The following is a 20,564-nucleotide window of genomic DNA, read 5'->3' as shown; positions in this document are numbered from 1 at the left end:
TTTACAGTTTTAACTTAGAGTTTTACAGTTTAAAATTGCAACATCACTTTTAGCTCTCCAAAAAACACATTTGCAAAAAAAAGTAGCCTATTGTCCTATTGTCTTGTCTTGCAATGCCATTGGATAAATATGGTCTTCAAAAAAAAAAAGAAATTTGAAATTAGGGAGCTAAAAGTGACATTGTAATTTTACAACCAGGGGTCTTACAGGGTTACTGCTCAAATTCCCTGTAGAAAACACAGAAGAGTGGCTTTTTATTTGTGAATTTACACTTATGAATATGAATTGTAGCCATCAGCACAATTAGATTTACAAGGTAAAATTGTTTCTCTATCTTTACTATGGTTAAGGAAACCGAGCAGCACATTCTCCCACAAGAAACTAAAGTCATCAAGAATATTAAAAATTATAAAACTGTGAATATCCTTCCATAAATGTTTTATATATATATACAATGCCCAAATAAATGAGAAACTTGTTTCTGGATGCTCAACACAAAATGTAGAAGCAGAAAAAAAAAAAAATAATAAGTTAGAGGGCGTGTGCCGCATAGCCTATGACGCACAAAGGAAGGGGCCTCCATGTTTGAGGGGCCAATCAATGGGTTGACGCTGTGGTTGGTCTATAGCAAATTGACGTCGTCAATGAAAATGGTAGTGAGAAAAAAAAGGTAGCAGCCAATGATACGGATCCTTTTTTATAAAAGGGAGTGGTTAAACGCTTCTTAAACACGAGGCACTTCCTTACCGGCATTTTAAGAGGATCGTTCTCTTTCCTTTCGGGAGTCTCCCATCGCTTCAGCTTCCTATTTATTTATTTATAGTGGAACGTTTTTATTTTGATATCAACATGCTTGGTCTTTGCCTTTATGTGCCTGTTCCGAATATAGACCCGATTGAATTTGAATATTTTGAGTCAAATGGACTACCATCGGAGTTGAAATCCCTCTTCAAGTTGAGTGTATTTCTACCGACTCAGGAATTTTCAACATACCAGAAATGGAGAAGGGTAAGAACTGACAGAGTATGTCTGAACTTAATATCATGAACTTTGTTTAATAAGATCAAAACTTTTGAATCAAAAGTTAAAGCGGGGTGTGCCTTAAACTACACATTCCTGTAAGTACTGCCCACTTCCGAGTGTCTGCATAAATGGCGGAAAGTGGTGTGCTCTAATGCGTTTTGCATTTTTTAAAGTGCATGGGGGCTTGAGATGAGACGTGATCATAATCTTACTTTTATATATCGTTAATAGTTAATTTATTTTGTGGATTCTCCAAGATTTACACGTTGATGACGTGTAAAATGAAGGCTAATTGAATTGGATGATTTACCTGATTACTAGTTTCAAACTCAGTCCCGACAGTGAATGTCCGTGACCCACTTGCCAAGGAGCAATGTTCTTGGCATAGACTAGCGTCTACAGCGCGTGTAGTAGCCACGACTTCAGAACATCTATCTATATCCTTAACGATGGGTCGACGTGCCAAGACACACTATGCCAGCGAGGCCTGATCCTGTCTAGGCCTACCTGGTCTAAAATTGGACTGGGCCGCCAGCATTGGGGTTGCAGGCTAACTGATATTTAATCTGCTTGTTTGAATAGTGTAACAGTACCACTGTCTCTGAATTGCCACAAATGTTCTTGGAACATCTCCCTCATGTTGCAGACATTGCTGAAATAAATGTTGTTGGCAGGGCACTGAAATTGTGAAACTAGTCAAGCATGGCCCATTAAATTGGCTACCTGAGGCCTTAGTACAGAATTCAAACCAAATGCTTATAATGAAGGGCAACTGCCAAGGTCCATGAATGCGTTCCATAAACCACCTGGGTGTACTGGGACTGTTAACTCTGTAATGCCAGTGTCGTGCATTGGTTCTGAGATTAAACTTTCAGATTTTTCTTTTCTCTCCTGTAGAAAGCTGTGAAACACAAAGAGAAGGACTTGGATGGACAGCTGGCCTTTGAGGAGTTTGTTCACTATTTGCAAGATCATGAGAAAGATCTGAAACTTGTCTTCAAGAGTCTTGACCAAAAGAGTGCAGGTACAGTTGCACCCATTCACACGAATGAACAGACGATAAATAGGAGTTAGGCCATTGGCTCTGGACCATTGCATACATTTTCCAGGTGGAATTAATGTTGAATTCTTTCTGTTCATGTCGTATAGATTCCAAAGAGATCATGCAGTCACTTCAGGACCTCGGAGTACGCATCTCCCAGCAGCACGCCGAGAAAGTCCTGAAAAGGTAAACGTCGTCTGGATGAAGCCTCCTCCTACTTTTCTTTATGGCCTGTGTTGTCGAACACCCCTGATTTGAATGTGTATTGCAATGTAACATTTTTGTCTCGTTTGAATAGTATGGATAAGAATGGAACAATGACCATCGACTGGAACGAGTTGAGCAAGTACAATCTGCTGGAGCCCGCTGAGCACATCCCAGAGATCATCCTCTACTGGAAACACTCCACGGTGAGAACAGAGACGAGACAAGCTTATTGACATGAATGGGGAGCGTAGGTTCCCTGTTGGCACATCCGATCGCAACCTAATCCATTGACACACCAATCCCTTTAAGAGCCCTAGACCTGCGTCAGAAATTAAGTCCTAGAGTTCGTTCTGAATCGGAAGGCTTATGACTAAAGAGTACGTACACTTGTGCAAAAGGCCTGTAAAATGTGGCAGCTATAATTACTGTCTAGAACTCTTTCCCAGGAGTGAAATTCTTGACATCCTCAATGAGCTGACATTTATACCACCTAATCGTAGTCTGTTTACATTTCATATGTGCCATCGTCTACTTGGCATGTAATGGTTGGCTCCACGTGGCTACAAATATATAGATGTTCTCTTTTGGCAGTGGTAACCCAAGACAAAGGCCAGGCAAAATGTCACGGAGCGTTGCATAATCAGTTTAACTCGCGTCACTATTTCCAGAGTTTACCCTCTGGTAATCGCGCTCATTGACATGAGTGATCCAGAGCATGTACACTGGGAGGCAGGTCATGTATCCAGACCAGTCTACATCTGTGTGGTCTCCCTCACTGTCCCAGGATATAAAATGACTAATGGCAAGCTTTATCAAGAGTTATCATGACCTTTGGCCTTTGCTCTTGTAATATTGGCCATAAATGTTGAGTAAAGCAGACTTCCTATTTCTTATACAAGTTGGTTACCAAGAAAATGGCTGTTTCCCAAAAGTATTTGGCTTGAAACTGACCCCTGTCCCATGATCAGTCCTTTTATACCCTCCTTTCAGAGAGATGTGAGGTTTTTTTTTTTCTGACCATGATCTTCACCTTCAGATCTTTGATGTGGGTGAGAACATGATGGTGCCTGATGAGTTCACCTCGGAGGAAAAGCTGACTGGGATGTGGTGGAGACATCTGACTGCAGGCGGAGGTGCGGGAGTCGTGTCTAGAACCTTCACCGCCCCTTTAGACCGGCTCAAAGTGCTCATGCAGGTAGGACAACTGGACCTACTTTCTCAATCAGACAACTTGAATGTTGGCAGGGTGAAGGCGTACTGCTTGCGTAACCTTCCAGGGACATGGTAGATAAAAAAGAAATGACAGCAAGACTGGTTATCTTAGTGATAAATTAGTTAACAAGTACCTCCCAAGTTTTGACGTAAATGTGCTGGAACAGGGGTCCAGAGTCTAGTTTAGCGTGCATGGTCGATAAGTCCACTCCTGTCAACCAATTACTGGAGGGGAGCCAGCACACCTTCCTCACAGATGTACATGATGGGCTACAGTTACGCCATCGATTGTAGTTCTTTGTGTACACGATAAGAGTGGGAATATGTGTCAATAGCCCAATAATTTACGTCAGCGGATCAGTTGTGTCCCTAGGGCAACTTTTTTTGTTTGTCCAATTTTTTTGGTGTTTGTTTTTTACACATCTGACTGGAGATGTGTAATGAGATTGTATTTGACCCCCTGTGTTCTTCATTTGACAGGTTCATGGTTCCCGTAGCAACAACATGTGTATCATGACTGGACTCACCCAGATGATCAAAGAGGGGGGCATGAGGTCACTGTGGAGAGGGAATGGGGTCAACATAATCAAAATTGCCCCAGAATCTGCTCTCAAGTTTATGGCCTATGAGCAGGTAAATACTTTGGTTACTTCTGAGATTAAACTTTGGATTCTATCCTGAGTGATCCTTTTACTGGTGTTTTGCATTGGGAAGATTTAGTATTCTAAATGTGTTTCTCTCTCCTGGTGATGCCTGTATAGATCAAACGCCTGATGGGCAGCAGCAAGGAGAGTCTGGGTATTTTGGAGCGCTTCCTCGCTGGCTCTCTGGCTGGAGTCATTGCTCAGAGCACCATCTACCCCATGGAGGTAATTTGTCTCCCTGATTCAGATCCCTGAAAACCATTATCAAATGCATTTCAGTTAAATGAGTTATTGGTGAGAAATGTATAACCTCCTACTCATGACTTGTTTGGTTGATTATTGTTTTCTATTCTGAACCTGCAGGTACTCAAAACAAGACTTGCCCTGAGGACAACTGGTCAGTACTCTGGGATCTTGGACTGTGCCAAGCATATCTTCAGGAGAGAGGGACTGGGTGCCTTCTACAAGGGTTATGTTCCCAACATGTTGGGCATCATCCCTTATGCTGGCATTGACTTGGCTGTTTATGAGGTAAATGGAGACTGCAAATTGATTTTTTTTAAAGGGTCACATCTTTTTATCGCATTTGCTGCTTGCATAAGGCATTTTCTAACTTTTTTTCTCCTCACTTTACAGACGTTAAAGAATTCCTGGCTACAGAAGTATGGCACTAACAGCACTGACCCAGGCATATTAGTCCTGCTGGCTTGTGGCACAGTGTCTAGCACCTGTGGTCAGCTGGCCAGCTACCCCTTGGCTTTGGTACGCACCCGGATGCAGGCACAAGGTGAGATTCTCAACCATGCACGACCCCATCTTCACATTGGAATGTTTATCCGTTTTTGAATTTGTCCATGCATCGTTCCTTCTAACCCTGTTTCTTTTATTTGTCCCATTCAGCAATGTTTGAGGGCAGCCCTCAGATGACCATGTCTGGGCTCTTCAAACAAATCATCAGGACCGAGGGGCCCACTGGTCTCTACAGGGGTCTGGCCCCCAACTTCCTTAAGGTCATTCCAGCTGTCAGCATCAGTTACGTGGTATACGAGAACCTGAAGACGTCACTAGGAGTGACGTCACGTTGAGGTGATGGGTCAGCAACAGACTATGTTAGCCACCCCGACTGGGGTTTGGCTGTGGGCTCATGGGAACGATTGGACCCGAGGGTTATGGAGCCATCTCATTCTATGAATGTCAGAGGATGGAAGGCGGGCAAGGTGCAGGATTATGAAATGCCAAGATCAATGTTATCGACTCTGTGAGCTGAAACGAAGGGAAAAGGGAACCTCCATCACTATGACGGATGCTGCTATTTTAGAAGAGCAATAAGATATTACCGTAACTCTACAGGGAATGCTTGTAATGCTCTATACTTGAGGACCAAATGTAGTTGCCATTAAGTATATGTTAAACTCTATGCAGATTTGCATCGTGTCCACATTTAAACTGCAGTCCAGTTTGCATCCCATGTTAACACTACTTTATCTGTGCCCTGTGCAAATGCTGTTATGCCTAAAATGTATCCAGAAACAGTTCTTGCAATTTAATGGTTTCAAAAAATTGTTTGCTTTTTGATACTTTCTCTCCGGGCAAATGCATCCCTTCTCAATAGCAAGATCTGCTACTTTTGAGCCAATTAAGTTTACAAAGTTATTTTATGAACAAGAAACTTATTTATGTGTCCATACAATATTTATTTTGTGTTATATGTTGCCTGTTGAGAGCAGTTTCTTACAACTTGAGACATTGGAAGTGCACACTTGCATAAGTGCATTTATTTCATCATGAAAGTACTTGACTGTGATTGTACATTTGCTTGTATGTAATTCAAAAATATTGTTATTGGATGAGATTTATTAAGTTCACATGTTCAGGGAAAACTTTGTAACCGTATGTGTTTTGAAGACATTTGAAACATTGAAAGCGTTTGTTTAAAAAAAATACCTGGTGGCTTCATAGTTTAGTAACACGAATGCACTTTAATCAAATGCTGGAGACACCTTCATGAATTCTTTAACTTTAAAAGTTGGTAGGATTCCTAACTTTTCAAAATACATTTTTATTGTGTTTTTTTTTATTATTATACTTTTGTTTCAAATAAATGCAAAATATTCAAATACTTGTGGCTCATGTTTATTAATTTTATATAGATATTTTCGGGACACCACGAGGAAATTAGATTGGAACTTGAGGAACGAAGGACATGGCCGTGTCCGTTTTATTAATAACTGCCTCACCTTGGAATTCAGAACGTGTACCCTGTGCCCTGCTCGGTTGAATATATCAAATGGCTGAATTTTTATTGGCTAGGCCAAACATGTGATCATTCCAGGAAGTGTTTGTAAGCGCTGCAAGGCAAAGCAAGTGGTTCGCTATTGTATATCTAGCTTGCAAGTTAGATTCGATCATGCAACGATGTTAAAAAACATTTTTCGATCTGGTCATCTAATCAGGACCACACATGTTGTCCTGACATGGGTTATTACTTTGATTCTATTCCTACATAACACAGGTAAACCGAAATATGACACAAGCTAACCTCGTTACACGTAGTAGCTTGTTTTGTAGTTTGGCTTCCTAAGACCAACACTTATCAAGCTACACACACGGTTCTGTATGTAATTGTCAGAAAAGGTTGTGTTCTAAGTAGATAAAGTAAACCTAGTTATCTCTTGCCCTGCTAGACTTGAGAAGACAAGAGGAGAAGGGTGATTTGACGCAACCAGTGGTGTTCTCCTTGCTGGTTTTGCTGTCAGTAATGCTGTACTTCACCGTGTCTTTAATGGACCCAGGGTTTGTCCTCTCTGACAGTATTAAGGTACGATAAACATTTAACTATATTAGGCAGCTATAACTTTAATCTAAGTCTGATCTATTACTTATGGCAATTACAGAAATACAATAACATGTGTTACCAGTGTCCTCAGGCTGTAAGTGAAGAGTTGGAGGAGATGATGCCTGATAGCACCACTCCTCGATTACGCCGTTGTGGATATTGTCTTTTCCAGGTACTGTAGCCAGTTGAGAGACCAATACACCATCATGGTGTGTCCTCCGATCAAATAAATGATACCATCATTACACATTGCTGTAATTGTGAGTACTGTACTGTGTTCTCTTCCTTTTCTTTCAAGCAGCAACCTATGAGGGCCAAGCACTGCCATACCTGTAAACACTGTGTGCGTCGGTTTGATCATCACTGTCCTTGGATCGACAATTGTGTTGGGGAAAGGAACCACCGCTGGTTCATCATATATCTGACAGTGCAACTGGTGGTTTTACTCTGGGCCCTTCAGATAGCATGGTAAGTGTGGGTGAATATTTGATCCGACTCATAGAATACCCACACAGTCTTTGTTTGGTTTCTGATACTGGACGTCTATGTCTTGCAGGTCGGGCATCTCTTTTACTGACACATGGAAGGTGTGGTTCAGAGCAAATGTCTTCCTGCTGGCTTCGCTGGGTCTTATAGGTGTTTTCTCTTTGGTGGTGGTCGTCCTCATGTGCTGCCACTTGTATCTGGTCTCTGTCAGCTCTACCACTTGGGAATTCATGTCTCGACACAGAATCTCATATCTAAAGAGCTGCAGCGATGAGGAGAACCCTTTTGATCGGGGACTTTTTTGTAATCTGTGGGACTTCTTCTGCTTGTGCCGGACAGTCGTCTGGGAGCAGGTGTACTACAGAGGGAGCCACAGTTATGTCTGACTCGTACTGTTGAACATGACGGTGTGTTGTGATTATACTGGGTGATACATTTGGTGCTCTCAGATAGTGACAGTGTGTAGGTCAACTGTTGTGTTGCGCTGATTACGTTAAAAACTCTAATCAAATTGATTTTTAACCATTGTGTTACCCATTTAATCCTTAGATTTGTACCTTTTTTACATCTTTTTCTTTGTTATCTATTGTAAATTATAAAGCAGTGTTTTGTATTGACACAAGAGTCACAGTAAAACAGGATATTCCATTAATTTGCATTATTTATTTATTGAATGTGTTTTGCCACATTTGGTGGTAAGACGATAGATTTATATGTACAAACTTTGTTCAGAGGTAATGAAACAACTAGACATAGACTGAAGTCACATTTTTGATTTAGGACACAGTGACATACATCTGATTCTCATGGATACATATTTCTGTCACACACATACATTCCTGGTTGTGGTAGTCCACATACATTCATACTGTAATGCATTGTAATCAACAGTAACCATATTGAACTGTTGAATTTCAAAACAAACACACAAAAGCTTCTTTACATTATCACTGTTATTGCATAACTTTGAAAGCATTGCTATAGTCAAAGCACTATTTAATTCATATTTATGGCTATATCATAAATGGCTTATCTTGTGGCTTATGACTACACAGTCCTAGACTAAGTGCACAAATTCACAAGTGTGCCATGCACTTTTTAAAGAAAATCTTAAATTCACAAATGTCATTGAGGAAGTTATTGGAACAAATATATAAGTATAGACATTGCATCTTCACATTTAACAATATTTATATAAAGGACATGTAACAGGAATAAAATAGCTTTTTTCATTTGCTTTGTCAAGGCAGTGGGCAAAGCCTCTCACAGTGATGCATAGAAATGGCAGCATGTACCTTAAGAAGGAAACTGTTATCAGGCAATGGCAACATAAGCAAAGGCCACAAAGCATGCTTGGATTCTGTCCCTGGATTCCAACAATTGATTTTGTGTTTGTAGATGGTATCCATTGTCATTAGACAAAAATCCATTCCAAAATAAATACCATAGCATTAAATACTATAGCACAGTCACAGAGTCAGGCTGTCCCGACTCGCTCCAAATATAAAGGGTTACAATCCTGAAAGTATTCTCTGTTTGGTTTTTGGGGATGATGGCTTCTGAAGACTGCCAGTCTGCCTCGTCTGTTACCTGAATACAAACACAGAGCATTTAGTTGTTATCAGTAATGGTCGTGTGCTACGGAACAGCTCATGCAGAAGTTTGATGACCTTTCAGTCTCCCTGGTGTCTGACATCCTCATCCATGCAGGGTAGAGAAGTCAAAGTCTACAAAGGCCTGCTGCTGTTCTGAGGAGAGGCTGCAGGACACAGGAGGGGGAGACAGGACTGGCTGGAGTTTTGTGAACTCCTTGTCAAAGTTGCTAACGTCCATGGACGCCTTGATCAATGGCAGGAACGGGGGTTTCACTTTCTTCGCAAGCAAGGCATCCCAGTCTATCGTCTGTGAAATTGTTTTGAATGATATTGTCAGATTAGAAAACAAGGCATGCACTCACAGCAAGGCAAACTCAGCACAGTGAGATATTAAATTACCTTGAAGAATTTCTCCCCCTTAACCTCAGTTGCATCCTCTTCTCCTCCTCCTAGTCTTTTCAGTGGGTTCTTTTTGAGCAGCTGAACAGTTCAACAGCTCAAGTAAGAGACAAAAACAAGACTTTATGAGAAAAGAGAGAGTAGATAAGTGGGGTAGATGAATCCCATTACCTTCTGGATGATGGAGGCTGAGTCTGGAGAGAGGCAGCTAGGATACTGTACATCATCATTAACAATGCTGTCAAAAACCTCCTCTTCATCTTCACCTGGGAATGGAGACTGACCGAAATTGTGAAGAGAGAGACATACCACTTTGGATTATTGTACTCCCTAAGCTGCATGTTCTACTTCACATGTCCTAACAATAAAGGTATTTATACTATATAATACTTATCTTTATTGTACATGCAACACTGAAGACCGCATAGACCGGACAGAGATGTGGAAGGGTGGTTGTTTATAGATGATTCCAATTACGTATTTACGCTACGAAAGTGTGGTGTGCATTTGGTGCAGGTGACTAACCTCTCCCACGAGCATCTCAAAGATAAGGACGCCCATCCCCCACCAGTCCACCGCCCGTGTGTAGTTGTCATCAGTGAGGACCTCAGGGGCCAGGAATTCTGGTGTTCCACAGAATGTTGAGGTTCGGTCACCATGGCCCATTCCTGTCGGAACAAATGTGAGAAAACACTTTAACAAGTGAATTCAAATACTGATATCACAGAAGCCTATTATTACTGACAGTTCATTTTTGGTTGAGTTAGTCACACACTAAAATGTTATCTTACCCTCTTTACAAAGTCCAAAGTCTGTGATTTTGATAAACCCATCAGCGTCCATCAGCAAGTTATCCAGTTTCAAATCTCTGTTCATAACACAATATTGAAATTCATTGTAAAGTGTATCGTGCATTTGTGTGGAACAACATAAATGAAATATATGTCATTCTCACCTATAAACTATTTTATTCAGATGTAGGAACTCTAGACCCAACAAAACACAGGCTGAGTAAAACCTGTAACACAAAGTCAAACAGAAAATACAATTATTATCAATGAAGTGTGTGTGTGTGTGTGTGTGCAAACGTGCATGTGCGTGTATGAATGTTTCTTACCTAGCCTGAACTTCAGAGAAGACATTATTGTGGATGTGGATCATTAGGTCACCTCCTGGTGAGTACTCCATGACGAAGCACACATGCTCACTGGTCTGGAAGCAGCCATGCAGATTCACCAGAAAGGGATGACTCATTTCAAAGATCCTCCTCTCGCTCATTAGACTGGGAAACGATAACCCTGAATGAGCACTTAGCAATTACTTCGGTCCATTTCCTTGTGCCATGCATTTTCCATGGGGCTATTACTGACCTGTCAACTTCATCACGAGTCACAATTTCCCTTTTCTTCAATGCTTTTATGGCATACAGTGTTCCTGTTTTCTTAAACTCAGCTAGAAGTACCTGAATACAAAAACACATCAAATACGACAAACAAAAAAAACAACAAACAAATCAATTCATTCTAGTTTCCATTGACAAAACGAACAACCTTCCCAAAGTGTCCTCTTCCCAAAACAGAGATGCATTTGAAATCCTCCATCTTCATCCTGGTAGAGGGGCCAAATAGCATTGATTACTTTTCATTTATGTCATAACACTTATAAACATCCTTAGACAGAAGCATACTAGAGCACCATGTTATGGCACGCGAGCGTGTGTGTGTTCATAATACTTGGAATCAGATCCATCTCCTCTGCTCTCTGGTGTGTTGTTTCCAATGGTGGGCTGAAAAGAAAGAGATACTGTCTCAAAGATGGTGGATATAGATTCTAACACCAGTACAGTAAATAAATGTAATCAATAATGCTGCCATGCTGTATTTATGATCAAGGGGGCCCTGGCTGGGATGATCACCTGTTGTTCTGTCAGTTTAGGCATTGGTGGTGTTTGTGCTGTGGAGACAGTGCTGGGGACAGTTTTTCCCTGGTCAATGCAAGACATTTTAGATGACTGATCCTCACTTATGTTAAGCCTGATCACTGGTACATCACTAAAGACAAAGGGAAAAAGGGAAAAACAATCCGATTTCAACAGAAAATATCGGAAATATCACATATCCTGCTGAAGAGATATTAGTAAAGTATTTAATGCACAATCCAGTAATGCCCATTACTATATGCGGCATATTTCACCCCACAGTACTAGGCTGTGTTGCTTCTCACCCTGGTAGTGGAGGTGTTAATGGGATGACCTTGTCTGTGGAAGGGGGAGATCCGGCCACAGGGTCAGACGATGGAGGCCCAGATGAGCTCATCGTGGTAAAAGACCTGCACTGAGGCAGCACACTCATCATCAGGTGACCCCATGTGGCAAAGTTCATGTTCATCTGGGCGGCACGAAGTAAGTTCTTCCCTGAGGGAAAGGGACAGAGAACACAAGGTTCTGCTCTACCGATACAAAATCTGTCCTGACTACAGAAACATGAGCACTACTGTGAGAAGATTGGAGGGCCACATAGGCACTACCTTTCTCTTTTGTGAAGATGCACCTCTGCCGTCTGAGTTTGGGCTGGCGCTCAATGATTGTGTTGATAAATGTGATCTATAACACCAACAGCATATAAGGCATTCTGATTTTATGTTCACAGTAGCTCATTTATCTAATTAGGTTGCTTGTTTAGAACTGTTTTGCTAGAAACGATTATTTTTTTAAGTATATGATACTTATGTGTTCAAATTTGAGTATTTCATGTGTATGTAATGGTTGTTTCAGTTGAAGAGGACATCTTTAGATATGATACCTCTGTGAAGAGTGAGCCCTGGGGGTCCAGGCATAAACACTGGGCATGTTGCTGGTTGTCCATGAACTCCTCTAGACGCAGGAACTTGACAGCACACATCCCTCTCCAGTCTTGCCAGAAGACCCCGATTTCCAGCTCCCGAGACTTTAGACGAAAATTGGACAGAAGGATGCAAATAAATCTCTCCCCTCTCCAAAGCAAGAAGTTCAGTGATTCACATCAACATAGACAAGTATAGAGGGACCTCTACTGCTCACACTTAGTACTGCAATAATACAATAGAAAGTCTTATGTATGGTGTACTACTGTTGGGTGAAGACAATCCCTTCCATTCATCTGCTAAATATGTCACTCACCCTCTCCAGTTGGATGTGAAAACTCTGCTTCCAGGCCTGCTTGTCTTGGGGTCTCCAGTGGGTGCGGCCCACCAGTCTGTTGTCCAGCCGCAGCACAGCACTGACCTCCACTGTCACACACAAGCAGCCATGTTTGGAATATACGATGTAAGTACCTTTGGTGTTCAAATTCAGGCAGGACGTTTGATATAGGCAATTCTTTCAATCCTCCAAGTTTTTGGTTTTATCAAAGTTGTATCAAATGTTTGCTTCTGACTATTAAACTTACTGGATAGGTTGTCTGTGTTTAGAGAAGGTGGTTGGTTGGTAGCGCTTTGGACATTGTGATCTGATTGGCTATTTACAGTCAAGGATGCATTGTTCACTTTGTCCAAGCCAGGTAGAGATATCAGTAAGTCCTCACATCCATTTAGCTTGATCTCAAGAGTGCCTGTATGTTATAATACCAAAAAACATGACTTAGTTCCAGAGAGAGAAACACCAAACTAATGAAACCGTGTATAGAAATATTTTTGATTTAGAGCCGGGACACTGTAGATACCTGTTAGACAAGCAGGCTTGATGAAGGATGTGGAGGAGGGGGTGGAGAGGAACGAGAGTAGGCGGTTCTGCTTTTGACCTTCAGATGGAGAGGATCCCGTGGAGAGCCCCTCTTTAATAACAGGCTCCTGGAGATGGTCCTGGGACATCTCTTTCAGGCATCTCTCCAAGGAGAAGCGCAGAAGGTCCATCTTCTGAGAGGACTCCAGCACACGGGACTGAGCCTGGTGATGGAAGGACAGTTTCATGCAGGCACAATATATTTTCTGGTTAGGGTTAGTAAGGTATAATTTGCAGATGCACAAGAGTACAAACACGATATATTCCAATACTGTACTCCTATTATAAATTCTCAAAACACACTTAGGGATTAGGATACATCATGAGGAAATATTTAGAGTATGTAAATGCTGATGTTTTTCCTATATTGCAGACTGCTAATGAGATGTGGAAATTGTGTTTCACCTCAGCCAGGGCCAGTTGGTCCTGTGATGAAAGCCCTTCCAGCTGTTTCACAACATCCCTGGCCAACGCCAACACATCTGTCTCTCTCTGGACATGGTTCTGTAACTCTGCCAGGCGAATGTCCAGGGGACTGCCTGGCACTGGGGAGTGTCCTGCAGGATCATGGTTCAATCAGAAAACCCGCCAGACTCCACACCATCATGTACAAGGGAGATCAAATAATATGTCCGAGTCAGCAGACATGGATGTGCACGTAGATGCTTTCTCAAATGGCTGGGATAGAGGTCAGTTACAACCACGTTCAATTTTCTAGAGTGCTTTTCAATGTCATAACAGCACAAGAGGAAAACAACACAAAGGCTGATCGATGCCCTATGGTACAATCATATTGTTCATATTACAAGAAAAAATCTGTTTGTTATCATGCAAACATGATCCCACTCCTCAACTGTACCATAAATCTCTGACCTCCATGATGGGAGCTGTCATGGGTGCTGTGGCCATCACCAACACCAGTCTGGGTGACTTTGATAATCTGCATTCGAATCAGCTCAATCTTGGAGCGGCTGTCCTGCAGCATCTGCTGAGCTGTGGACAGCATCTCCTGATCCTAGATAGTGACACATCACAGAGACAAAGAGCTCCACGTTATCACTGAGGTAAGGAGACACAGCTACCGAGATGGAGGGAAACACAACCACAAGAGACCACTTGAACTCAATTTCACCCTGTAAATTATTTTTTCTTTTTTTAAGAATGGCAATATCTATACTGACGCATGAAATGCTGTTAATAAATCATTCAAATATAAACCAGCAGGGATAAGTGATGAAGTTAGCGATGCATGTCTTATCCCTGCTTATTTACAAATTGATTACGCTGATACAAATGCCAGAGGTGTAACAACACGGTTAAACCAAGTGAAAATAAGTATGACTGTGCACTTCACTCACCTCAGAGTGCTCCCCTTTCTCCTTGCTGAATAAGGGCTAATTTGTCATCCTCGTAACCACAGGAGAGCTTCTCACGTTCCACCTCTCCACCTTCACTATCCTTGAAACACAACAAGTCCTCTGCTGTTGTGGGTACAGTGAGTTCCTCTTGATAACGCTTTACATCTTGTAAATCCAGTCACACTGACTCTTGTCCAGTTTGTTTTTGCCTCTCTGATGTCTGCCCTGCAAGATCCCTTTCCACCAGTCCGGCATTCTGATCTCTTCTCTTCCTGTTAATAAATCTCCTCTCTCCTTTTGTTTTTCTGTTTAGGCTTTCTGCAGGGGTGGCAGAGATCCCCCTGTGCCAACACTGCTCCGAGTCTGCGAGTCCTGATCTCCCTTTCTAGGCTCAGCATTGGCTAGAGCAGAACCACATGTTCCTCCGCTGTCACCAACCAAAGACAAACATAGAGCCGCTCTCCCCAGGACAGCTAGGCAGAGAACCCACCTAAAGAGCTTTGCTTAAGAGCTTGCCCGTTCCAGAATGGAACAGAGAGTGCCTGGGACATTAATCAAATGCTCTAGGTAGTCAACTGCAGCTCTACAACTGCAGCTCTTCGTTGGGGAATAAAAAGCATAGCATTTTCCAGCAGATGCTCGCACATTTGTTTCATGCTTTGAATGAAAAATATTTCTAATTAGCTCGTTATTCGTTTTTTTTTATGAACATGGAAAGCGTTTTGTCACTGTCACATTATCTTTGCACACAGGCGACGTGATTAAAAAAATACTGTAACTGGTAAACAAAGAACGGCTGATGCCGATCAAATGTTTAATGAATCAAACATGCATTAAAACACTTAAACAAAAAAATTACATTAAATACAAAATTATATCAATCTCTGATGGAGTAGGCCTAATAATAATTGGAGTAATGTATGTATTGTATTGATTTCGCATCGACTTCCCAGTCACTCAACATCAATTTCCTTATGGAGATCTCCATAGGTGCACATATACATACATATATATATATATATATATATATATATATATATTAGATATTCAAATGATATACAGTTGTCAAACAGTGTAATAATCTGTTAAATTGATTAACGTTGTTGTTAAAGAGGGTGTTTCAATAAAATCCCGCCTTGTGCAACCTCGCCTATCAGAATGCAACGCTAGGAACGAGAAAGAACACTAGTGTCAAGGGAGGCGGAGTTCAGTTGGTTCCATTTGGCGAGGCGCGTTCGTAATGAAAGGGAGCGCGTGAGTGGGCTTGAGCTTCGTGAGTGTCTTTGACTTCCTCGCTTATATTGTGTGGGGGGAAGCTGCACACGTTGTTTCTGCACGCTTAAACATTCGGTTAAAACACGATTCTCCTGGTTCAGGAGAACTCAGATACAAACAAAGTATTCTTGCTGAAGTTTGTTATTCACAGCTTGCGAAAACATGTCGGCCTCGGCGGCTAAAGTGAGTAAAAAGGAGCTGAACTCAAACCACGACGGAGCGGATGAAACCTCCGGTAAGGGATGGCGGCCTCCAATTCACCGCCATTTTCACTTTCTTTAATAGTTCAACTGAATTTGATCGCTTTTAATCTAATTAGTTTACAAACTGCAATAATTTTATAGGGTGTGTTTGCACGCAAGTCTATCCGGCCAGGGGCTGCAGCCTGCGTGGTGGTCTAGATGATTGCGTATCGCGCGGCAAGCTAATTCAGAACGGTGTTGCTGAGGCCATGTTCGCTGCTAGCATCACGCAACAATCCTTGGCTAGCTAAATGTTAGCTAGCTTGACGAGTTACCGCATGCTTGATCTGTTTTGAGAGACTATTCGCTCCATAGTAGTAGCTAAACATTTTTCAGTGTGTTTTATTTTATGCAGCTAGATGGTTGGTTAGCTAACACGGAGAATATCAAGTAAGGTTGATTGATTAGCTGCGAACTGTTTCTGCGTAAATGAAACTACGGCGTAGCTAACGTCGTTAGCTAGCTAACCAAGCACTGGTGCGAGCCATGCAAGTTAGCTAGCCTTCCCAGTGGCAATGTGTTGTTGTTGTGCATCTCCGCCATGATGTAGCTAGCTAACTACAGAACAACAAAATAACATTGTTAACCAGCAATGGTAGGTGTGTTTTTAGGGTATTGATACAATAGTTTGGGTAATGTTATCGTTGACATAATTTTGGCGTCCCGTAGATATAGATGTTTTTGCTAGTTAGCTACACCGGCTAGCTAGGCATTTCTCGTGGAGGAGACCGAGAGTGCATAAGTGAAGTGTGCGGACCCACATTTGAACCACGCGGCCTTCGCCTGGCAGAAGCCAGCAGGAAACTCCGTTTGGGACTTGAGTAGCTTACTGCTTGGAAAGAGTCATCCATGTATAAATGCCCTCGTGATGACCTTAGGAATGAATGTCTATTACTTAACTCCAAGTATTTTACTGCACACGCCTTTTAAGTGTACTAATGGATTACATTTTTTTCCCCAACAGAAAAAGAACAACAGGAAGCTATTGAACATATTGACGAAGTTCAAAATGAAATCGACAGGTGAGAATGTCCTATGAAAAGTCATATCAGAATATTAAATTGATTAAAAAAAAATACATTTTGATTGTAGACTGTTTGAATGTTGTTTTAGAAGAAATGACAGACCCTTTGTCTGTTTTCATTGTCAGTATTTTAAATGTTGTTATCTGTATTTGCATTGCCTATTCCAACTCCTAACCATGTATCTTTTACAATGGACATATGTTAATTATGAGTGTTAAATATATTTATTTTTTGTGTAGACTGAACGAGCAAGCAAGTGAGGAGATACTAAAAGTAGAACAGAAATACAACAAACTCCGCCAGCCGTTCTTCCAGAAGAGGTCAGAACTGATCGCCAAAATACCCAACTTCTGGGTCACTACTTTCGTCAACCATCCACAAGGTGAGGTTTTGCATTGCAGTCCTGCATTTACTTTATAACCTGATGTGATTGGACAATTCTAACTTCAAAATGTATTTGCAGTTTCTGCCCTTCTAGGAGAGGAAGATGAGGAGGCACTTCACTATCTCACCAGGGTGGAGGTTACGGAGTTCGAAGATATCAAGTCAGGCTACAGAATAGATTTTGTAAGTTTTAAGAAGTACAGTAAGGTTTCTTAACAGCTTCCAGTGTTTTAACCATCCCGACACTCCTATTTCCTCGCGTGCAAGCAATTCTCATTTCTCTTTTGTAGTACTTCGACGAGAACCCATACTTCGAAAACAAAGTCCTTTCCAAAGAGTTCCATCTGAATGAGAGTGGAGACCCATCTTCAAAGTCAACAGAAATCAAATGGAAATCGGGAAAGGTATTTCCCGATTTTGTTACTACAAGTTAACCTGATTAATTATGAAAGACAAATATGCAATATATTCTCAAATGTACCTGCCTGAGGATTAATAGTGTTCTCTTAATTTGATAAGAAATGGATCTTTGTATTTTATAACAAGATTCTCTGTGAGTTTTGATACAGTAACATTTGTATTGTTTTTTAACTAAAAGGACCTTACCAAGCGCTCCAGCCAGACACAGAATAAAGCCGGGAGGAAGAGGCAACATGAGGAGCCGGAGAGCTTCTTCACCTGGTTTACTGATCACTCTGATGCCGGGGCAGATGAGCTTGGAGAGGTTATTAAGGATGACATCTGGCCTAACCCTCTGCAGTACTACCTGGTTAGTAGCGTAGTTACTTTGGCTAAGCAAGTACCGACACTGGATAATGTACTGCTCGTTTATTTTTTTACATTCGTTATATTCCTGTGCTGTTGAATTATGGGTGAACTGGCTTGTTTATTGTGCAGGTTCCAGACATGGATGACGAGGAGGGTGAGGGTGAAGATGATGATGAAGATGAGGAAGGTCTTGAAGACATTGATGAGGAGGGTGATGAAGATGAAGGGGAGGATGATGAAGAGGATGATGGAGATGATGGCGAGGTATGTTGGCAGTATTAGTCAAATATCTTTTTGTTTCTTGTAAACACAAGTGCTACATAACTACTGTTTCACACAATTGATATGATTCCTCTTTGTTTTAGGATGATGATGGAGAAGATGACTGAACCAGACATGATCTACCAATTTCTTTTCCTAATGTCCCCCTTTCGGTTCTTCACCCATATTTGGGAACAAAATTATTTTTTTATGTCTGTGCTTCATCTCATTTTGAAGCCCTCCTGTCCGTGCCATGTTAAGTTTCTTTCACTCACATGAAGCTTAAGGCAAAAGGTTGCCTCGAATTTTAAGTACCACCTCAATTCCAACATTCATCTCAAAAATAAAAACCTAAAAAACAAAAAAATATAGAATCAGCTCATCATCCTGAGTAGTTTTAGGAATAGCAATTTATAAATATAATTTCTGCCTGTTTAAAGTTTTGCTATAAGTGATCAAAGCCATGGTGCAGTGACTTAGCGCTAGCAGCCAGAACTCCAGTTTTTCTAATTTTCTTCAGTTTGGGAGTAGATCCCTCAAGTTCTGTAATTTTGTTTTTTTCTTTATTTTGCCCTATGTGGTTAAAATGAACAGAAAGTACCAGCTCATTCCTATCACCTCTTGTAATGTTTGGGGTCAAAGTTAGGGTCGGAAAGGGTTATATCTTGGGTGTTGAGGGTGGGCATGTGAAGTCAGTTCTATGGGATTTGTTTTGATTTTCATTGTATTGTTTTACAGATATCCATGAGATGACATTTTTAATAAAGAACACAAAACCGAAAAAAAAAAGAGAAACACTTGTACATTTTGGCCCCCACTACTTCTTGGAAAATGACTGGTTTACTCATGGAATTTACATCTGGTCACCATTTTCTTTTCTGCTGGGAAAATTATGTTTTAAATTTGAGGTGTACAAGTTGCTTTGTTACAATAAAACGTAATGTGTATGCGTGTGATCTTATGGATGTCCTTTATAAAGTCGAACACTAGAACAGTGACAGTAAAGCATGCTGGCAATAACACATGCGATTTTTATTAGAAATTCTGACAAGGTCAAGGTTACAGACAAGTCATGCTCTTAATGCTTTGGGAGTAATAAGAAGGGATGATGCGAAATCTTCTTTCAGCAATCGGTGAGTGATCAAAGCTAGGAAGGTGTGCTCCGATTCTTCAAACTCCCCTTCTGTGACTGTACTCGACCAGTTATTTGGTTGAAACGCCCAACCTGCAAAGAACAGCTCGTCACAAACAAGGGTTGCAAGTATGTCAAATGAAAAGTTTTCCTTGTAAATTAAATAAACCCACCAAGGTGCGTGTGGCATGTTCGGCATGTGGCTATAGCCCATGAGTATCCAGGATACCAGGAAAAGTGCTTATCTGCAGGAAAGTGTTTAAAAACGTCAGCTCTTGTGAATGTCATAACTTCAAATTGATGACCATGAGGGTTTTCGAACAGCTGGACGGGGACTATCTTATCCCCAAGCACTGTGTCATTTCTATGTGAAAGCGCAAGTCGACTAGGTATGAATTTGGCATCTCTTTCAAATGCCAAATCATGTCCACAAGCCCTACAGAGAAGCGAGACGCCTACACTTTGTGAATTGCAACCTTCGCCGGGCTTTGCAAATTGTAAAATTAAAGTGAGACACGAGTAAAAAGCGTACTGTCTCTGCAGAAGTTCTGATAAAGTGCGCGCTTTGCTAGTCATTGTTGGCCACATGGTCACTTTCCCCAAGCGCGATCATGCAATCGGTTCGAGACAATAAGTAGCCTAGCCTAATTGTTTCACGCAATCGGTCCAATGTTCAAAGCTTTGACGATTTCCTATAAAATGTTTGAAATAATCATCCGAATCGGCCGTTTTCCTTTAGGTCCACAGGGCTACTATTGAAACAACGTTTACAAAAACGTATTGCGCCGTCTACAGTTCAGGAGTTCGCGGATATATGACGTATTATTAAGGAACTTCCTGTTGCTACTGGCAACGTTTGACTAGAATGTGGGGCTTAAGACTGCTATCCAATCACAACGCAGTATCTTAAAAATCCAG

The 20,564-nt window shown here is 41.4% G+C and overlaps 4 protein-coding genes and 1 long non-coding RNA gene across 6 annotated transcripts; 4 read left to right on the top strand and 1 right to left on the bottom strand.

Annotated features, from left to right (window-relative positions):
* The first annotated feature begins 754 nt into the window (after positions 1–754).
* Positions 755–6,247, top strand: slc25a25a (solute carrier family 25 member 25a). Its single transcript, XM_067231287.1, has 10 exons — positions 755–1,008; positions 1,921–2,047; positions 2,173–2,251; positions 2,364–2,475; positions 3,309–3,467; positions 3,965–4,117; positions 4,246–4,353; positions 4,492–4,659; positions 4,765–4,915; positions 5,029–6,247. The coding sequence occupies exons 1-10, from the start codon at positions 850–852 to the stop codon at positions 5,211–5,213; spliced, it is 1,401 nt and encodes a 466-aa protein (XP_067087388.1). The 5' UTR covers positions 755–849; the 3' UTR covers positions 5,214–6,247.
* A 240-nt stretch (positions 6,248–6,487) lies between these two features.
* Positions 6,488–8,084, top strand: zdhhc12a (zinc finger DHHC-type palmitoyltransferase 12a). Of its 2 annotated transcripts, none has more exons than XM_067231603.1 (5): positions 6,488–6,640; positions 6,813–6,946; positions 7,023–7,136; positions 7,266–7,432; positions 7,521–8,084. In XM_067231603.1, the coding sequence occupies exons 1-5, from the start codon at positions 6,544–6,546 to the stop codon at positions 7,834–7,836; spliced, it is 828 nt and encodes a 275-aa protein (XP_067087704.1). In that variant the 5' UTR covers positions 6,488–6,543; the 3' UTR covers positions 7,837–8,084. The 2 variants fall into 2 exon arrangements, with proteins under 2 accessions (XP_067087704.1, XP_067087705.1); XM_067231604.1 differs by having other exon boundaries at positions 7,047–7,136; positions 7,521–8,082.
* Positions 8,085–8,194: 110 nt separating this feature from the next.
* LOC136938292 (serine/threonine-protein kinase N2-like) lies at positions 8,195–14,879 on the bottom strand. The gene is made up of 21 exons (XM_067231607.1): positions 14,560–14,879; positions 14,075–14,216; positions 13,607–13,758; positions 13,143–13,365; positions 12,870–13,031; positions 12,602–12,711; positions 12,246–12,389; positions 11,971–12,046; positions 11,668–11,857; positions 11,360–11,495; positions 11,178–11,230; positions 10,995–11,052; positions 10,815–10,906; positions 10,562–10,726; positions 10,400–10,462; positions 10,236–10,312; positions 9,970–10,112; positions 9,616–9,723; positions 9,445–9,525; positions 9,121–9,352; positions 8,195–9,040 (listed from the first exon to the last, which is right to left on the bottom strand). Exons 2-20 carry the CDS (start codon positions 14,205–14,207, stop codon positions 9,149–9,151), a joined length of 2,370 nt encoding a protein of 789 aa, XP_067087708.1. The 5' UTR covers positions 14,208–14,216; positions 14,560–14,879; the 3' UTR covers positions 8,195–9,040; positions 9,121–9,148.
* LOC136938293 (uncharacterized) lies at positions 13,617–14,937 on the top strand. Its single transcript, XR_010875252.1, has 3 exons — positions 13,617–14,265; positions 14,622–14,696; positions 14,873–14,937. It is a non-coding gene; the product is annotated as an uncharacterized lncRNA (long non-coding RNA).
* Positions 14,938–15,795: 858 nt separating this feature from the next.
* On the top strand, positions 15,796–19,461 carry seta (SET nuclear proto-oncogene a). Its single transcript, XM_067231606.1, has 8 exons — positions 15,796–16,069; positions 17,041–17,098; positions 17,341–17,483; positions 17,565–17,668; positions 17,776–17,889; positions 18,084–18,254; positions 18,383–18,517; positions 18,619–19,461. The coding sequence occupies exons 1-8, from the start codon at positions 15,997–15,999 to the stop codon at positions 18,640–18,642; spliced, it is 822 nt and encodes a 273-aa protein (XP_067087707.1). The 5' UTR covers positions 15,796–15,996; the 3' UTR covers positions 18,643–19,461.
* Positions 19,462–20,564: the final 1,103 nt, after the last annotated feature.

This window comes from Osmerus mordax, chromosome 28 (assembly GCF_038355195.1).
Source record: "Osmerus mordax isolate fOsmMor3 chromosome 28, fOsmMor3.pri, whole genome shotgun sequence".
Classification (NCBI taxonomy): Eukaryota; Metazoa; Chordata; class Actinopteri; order Osmeriformes; family Osmeridae; genus Osmerus; species Osmerus mordax.
Note: the sequence above shows the minus strand (reverse complement) of the source record. Positions and strands in the feature narration are given on the sequence as shown.

Coding starts and splice junctions, on each gene's coding strand:
- LOC136938292 (XM_067231607.1), bottom strand. CDS start 14,207: ATGCTGTCCACAGCTCAGCAGATGCTGCAGGACAGCCGCTCCAAGATT. Junction 12,047..12,245: donor AGGGCTCACTCTTCACAGAG/GTATCATATCTA, acceptor TTGGTGTTATAG/ATCACATTTATCAACACAAT. Junction 10,113..10,235: donor CTTTGGACTTTGTAAAGAGG/GTAAGATAACAT, acceptor TTGTTCCGACAG/GAATGGGCCATGGTGACCGA.
- seta (XM_067231606.1), top strand. CDS start 15,997: ATGTCGGCCTCGGCGGCTAAAGTGAGTAAAAAGGAGCTGAACTCAAAC. Junction 17,669..17,775: donor CAGGCTACAGAATAGATTTT/GTAAGTTTTAAG, acceptor TCTCTTTTGTAG/TACTTCGACGAGAACCCATA. Junction 18,255..18,382: donor ACCCTCTGCAGTACTACCTG/GTTAGTAGCGTA, acceptor TTTATTGTGCAG/GTTCCAGACATGGATGACGA.
- zdhhc12a (XM_067231603.1), top strand. CDS start 6,544: ATGTTAAAAAACATTTTTCGATCTGGTCATCTAATCAGGACCACACAT. Junction 6,641..6,812: donor TCTATTCCTACATAACACAG/GTAAACCGAAAT, acceptor TTGCCCTGCTAG/ACTTGAGAAGACAAGAGGAG. Junction 6,947..7,022: donor TCCTCTCTGACAGTATTAAG/GTACGATAAACA, acceptor TGGCAATTACAG/AAATACAATAACATGTGTTA.
- slc25a25a (XM_067231287.1), top strand. CDS start 850: ATGCTTGGTCTTTGCCTTTATGTGCCTGTTCCGAATATAGACCCGATT. Junction 2,048..2,172: donor TCTTGACCAAAAGAGTGCAG/GTACAGTTGCAC, acceptor CATGTCGTATAG/ATTCCAAAGAGATCATGCAG. Junction 4,118..4,245: donor AGTTTATGGCCTATGAGCAG/GTAAATACTTTG, acceptor ATGCCTGTATAG/ATCAAACGCCTGATGGGCAG.